Source organism: Gekko japonicus, unplaced genomic scaffold, assembly GCF_001447785.1.
Source record: "Gekko japonicus isolate JY-2015 unplaced genomic scaffold, Gekko_japonicus_V1.1 scaffold1424, whole genome shotgun sequence".
NCBI classification, from domain to species: domain Eukaryota; kingdom Metazoa; phylum Chordata; class Lepidosauria; order Squamata; family Gekkonidae; genus Gekko; species Gekko japonicus.
The window spans coordinates 75,917-80,455 of NW_015173173.1; the positions used below are offsets into that span (position 1 = coordinate 75,917).

Here is a 4,539-nt window from a genome sequence, read left to right on the forward strand (position 1 = left end):
CTGCTAGACACCAACCCAAAGTTACATGTGCACATATTGTGATTTGCTAGCTGAATGTAGTCGATCAGTTGTAGGTTTTGTGCTAAGTCAGAACCAATGACTGAGAAGTACATTCCATTGACATAAACAGAACTTGCTACATTCAGATAATTGAGCTTTTAAGAACTTGCATTGTTGCTTGCTACCATAGTTTTGATCATTGCTATAAATGCTGATATTTTTGGAAGTAACTGTCTAGGGTGACGTTTAGAATTAGAATACAGAGCACGTGGGGAAATGGACTGCAGCAGCAATATAGCACTGGCACGGTTTGTCCATGTTGTGCAATATTTGTTCAAGCATTACAGCATTTGATTGGCTTATACGGGGGGTGGTGTCCTGATCTGGATGGCCCAGGCTAGCCCGATCTTGACAAATCTTGGAAGTTAAGCACGGCCGACCCTGGTTAGGACGTGGATGGGAGATCACCAACGAAGTCCAGGGCTGCTTTGCTAAGGTTGCCAGCTCCGGGTTGCCAGCTCTTGGAGGTGGAGCCTGAGGAGGGTGAGATTTGGGAAGAGGCAGGACTTCAGTGGGGTGTGATGCCATAGAGTTCATCTTTCTCCAGGTGAACGGACCTCTGTTGCCTGCAGATCAGTTGTAATTGTAGGAGATCTCCAGCCACCACCTGGAGGTTGGCAACCCAATCTGTGCAGCAGCAAGCAATGGCAAACCACCTCTGTTCATCTTTTGCCCTGAAAACCCTATGGAGTCATCATAAGTCAGCTATGTCTTGATCACAGTTTCCATCACATACAGGGGTGGACGGGGCTGCTAAAATGGCCTAGGAGTAAGCTGAGCAGTGTGATCCTGGCAGGAGCTGCTTGGCTGGGACTCAGTCAGTGACTAGGGTCGCTGGTTTGGAGGGGAGGGGCTTCTCCCCCTCCCTTTAACAGAAGTGTCATCTGCAGCCATTAGCAGATGATGATGTGTATCTCCATGCTGGGAGAAGATGTATTTGCTTGTTTCTGCAGGGTAAGCAGAGGAGGCAGGCCGGCCGGCCTTTTTCTGGCCAGTTGGTAATTCTATCAGTGCTAATGATTTAATGATGACTGCTGCCCTCTCCTACACTGCTGCTGGAAAGCCTCCCATCCTGTTTTGCCTCGTTGAGGCATTTTGTGTTAATGAGTGTGCAAACAAGTGCCTCAAACAGGGGAGCTGTTTTTGTTGCTCAAATTGTCACATTTTGCTGCATGGAGGCACAGCTGTCATGTGGTCATCATAATGCCTCAGCACACATGCCCAGTATCTTTGACTAGTGACAGAATTCACTTCACTTGGCAGGGTATTAACTATGGCTGATTCTGCATTGACTTTTCCCTTCGTTGCTTTACAAAACCCACGTTGTAACAGAAATTCCCTTCTCATTGCATGCTGCTTTCACTCCCTCTGATCCTCGGATTTTTATGGTAGCCTCCACACTCCATGCTGCTTTTGCTTTCTTTGATTATCAGATTTTATTGTACCTTCTGCCTAAATTTATGACCATTTTATGGCCATTCAGAGGTGACTTTGCAGTCAGTACGGTGTTGCCCCGAGGTATTTGAATGTGGTTTTGAGCTGCACTTTTCCCTCCAAGTTGAGAAAATGTGGAGTGAATGCTAGACGCAGAATCACCATACGTTTTGGGAGGCAGTATGGACATGTAATGATACCGTAATATCTACAGTGGGAGAGACTGAATACTCCATTATTCCTAGTTCTACAGCTACTTTGCAGCAGGGCTATTTTTGGGCAGGAACGCACAGGAACAGAGTTCCGGCTGGTTCCCAAGTTGGCCACGCCCAGCAGGAACTCATTAGCATAATAGGCCACACCCAACAGCAGGAACTCATTAGGATTGGCTACATTAGGGGTGTGTGGCCTAACATGCAAAGGAGTTCCTGCTACAAAAAAAGGCCCTGGGTTTTGACAACAAACAAGGTAAACAGAATAACAAGCAAAAGGTGGGTGTGGCTGGATGACCACACTTCTGGTAACATGTGGGTGCGGCCTAATGTGCTAATGAGCTGTGCGGTCAGGGGTGTGGCCCAATATGCTAATGAGTTCCTGCTGTTGGGTGTGGCCTATTATGCTAATGAGTTCCTGCTGGGCTTTTTCTACAAAAAGAGCCCTGCTTTGCAGTATGGCAGATTTTTCATGATAGCTTGTACTCTCCGCATCTACAAGTCCCGTCCCCCCCTGGTTTGGGCCTGAATATCATATCACACAGTCTCTAAGCCTCTAATTTGTGAGGTAGGTCAATATGAAGCTAGTTGTGGGCAACTGCAGGGAATGGGCCTCAGTTGCTGCTACAGAACATGCTCTATTCTGAGTGTGTTTGGTAGCATTTAGAGGTAAAATCTGACATGAGGCTTTTTCTGACACTACACTGGCCAGGTCTCGCCACTGGGGCTTGGTTTGTGCTTGATTATCAGTGGCCCTCTGGGATACCAACCTAATGGGAAATTGAAAGGGCCAGTCCACCCTTGGGCTTGTGTGGATTGGCATTCGTGTTGGCAATTGCTATGAACTTACATGACATCGTTTCAGGAAAACCCTTTGTTTGTACTTCTTGCAATATGAAGAATTGAAAACAGCTGACTCCCCCCTTCCCTAAGCGTGACTGTTTTTGCTGAACTACAAGCCTGCTTGAGAAATGAGTCAATTAAGAATGGCTTTGGTGCCTTATGAGTAGTTCAGGTCTTCCCCATGACTTTCAGAAAGGCACGTGAATGCAGAAGGGATGGCTGGAAAGAACCTTTCTCGTTTTTGGTTTTGCATGCCAGCAGAATCTACATCTGTTACCTCCACCCACTTTTCCTGTACACTGCAGGGTTGCCAGTCTCCAGGTGGGATCTGGCGATCTCCTGGGATTACATCTGATTTCCAGATGACCAAGATCAGTTCCCTTGGAGAAGATGGCTGTTTCAGGGTGTGGACTCCATATTAGCATCACATTCCTGTTGGGGTCCCCTCCCCTCCCCTAAACTCTGTCCTCCCCAGGCGCCACCTCCAAACCTCCAGGAATTCCCTGAGCTGACAAACCTGTGGACAAGTAAAGCTTCTTACTGTTCCTTTTTCAGCATTCTGTAGCAAAAATTGTGGCCATCCATGATTATGAGAGAAAACTGTACAAGGCATACTTTCCTTCTGAACTCTTTAATCCCTCCCCCCTTACATGTCTAGATGCTCATACACAACCTAACACCGAGCCCTTAATATTTGGTTGTAAGAAGGCAGCACAAAAATGACAATGAAAAAACTTTACGGGAGACTGAAGGTTGTACTTCACTGGCATCAAATGGAGCCCTGGCTGCTGAAACACAGCATAGGGAATCTTGCACTGAATAGAGAGAGAGAATTGTCAGACTGAACCGCAAATCAAGGAGGCTGAAAATGCGCAGGGTACCCACACTAACAGCAGCAAGCCATTAAAGGCACTCTTTATGCTGATGTCAGAAGCAGCGGTCCATTTAACTCTGGCTAGCTCAAACAGCTGTGAGCTTAGAGGAGGATATTTTGGGGAAGGGCTGCAAATTGTGCTCCTCCAATTTTCTGCAGGAAGACTCCTGGCTTGTCATGTCTAATAGCCATTACTAGACCTGTCTTCCATGAACTTGTCTGATGCCCTTTTTAAAGCCATCTGTTACCCTTCCTACTAGAGAGGGTCCCCCCCCACCACTAATTAGCTCTGTTCAGCAATGCACTTTGAAAGTTGCTCACATTGATGTAAACCACCTAAGCATATCTCTTGGTTCCACCAATAACTACAAAGTGGGATGTAGTTAAGTGTGCTTAAATCCATTGTAGCCTGTGCATTTAACATAATTTTTATTGTTGGAAAAGTTATGACTGCAGTGTTTGGCTGAAAGAAATTCAAAATTAAATCTCCGCAAAATGTCAGCTGTGCCAGTTTAAGCTGTTACTTTTAATTACTTAATTAAAAGGGTAAAAGCAAGGTGCATTTCTACTGCTTGGGTGGTATCATTTAAAATTGGACTGGACATTCAGCAAGTTCCAAAGACCTGCTTTTGTGTACATTTAAGGTTAATTGGAAAATTATTTTGATTCTTCAAAATAACTGGAGTACTGTTATTAGCAAGCATTGTCCTTTTGTTGAAGAAATGGGCTTTGTGCCTTCAAGATGTGTACTCTTATAACAATGTTCATGGCAGATCTAGAACCAGACAGCTGGCCATGGCTCAATGGTTGAGCTCCTGCTTTGCACGCAGATGGTGCTAAGTTCAGTGCCTGGCATGGCCAATGTTCCCTCTAAGCTGTGAAGTCTTGTGAGCAAAAATTCTACTTTGTGAGCTTCTGGCATTAAAGTTGTGAGCGAGCGATTTGGCTCCTGCATCAATGAGTTTGCTCTGTAGCGATCCTTCCTGAGCTAAGGCAAAAATGTGTGAGCCGGAGGCTAAAAACCTGTGAGCTAACTCATACTAACTCAGCTTAGAGGGAACACTGGGCATGGCTAATTAAAGGATCTCATGTAGAAGATGTTGTGGAAGGCTCTTT

At 45.7% G+C, this 4,539-nt stretch overlaps 1 protein-coding gene across 1 annotated transcript in view; it reads left to right on the forward strand.

The window, feature by feature from the left end:
* The first annotated feature begins 966 nt into the window (after positions 1-966).
* CD247 (CD247 molecule) overlaps positions 967-4,539 on the forward strand; it is a 20,746-nt gene continuing 17,173 nt past the window's right edge. Inside the window, exons 1-2 of the mRNA XM_015422549.1 lie at positions 967-1,014; positions 3,105-3,249. Coding sequence (XP_015278035.1) covers positions 967-1,014; positions 3,105-3,249 — 193 coding nt within the window. The remainder of the gene's footprint in view (positions 1,015-3,104; positions 3,250-4,539) is intronic.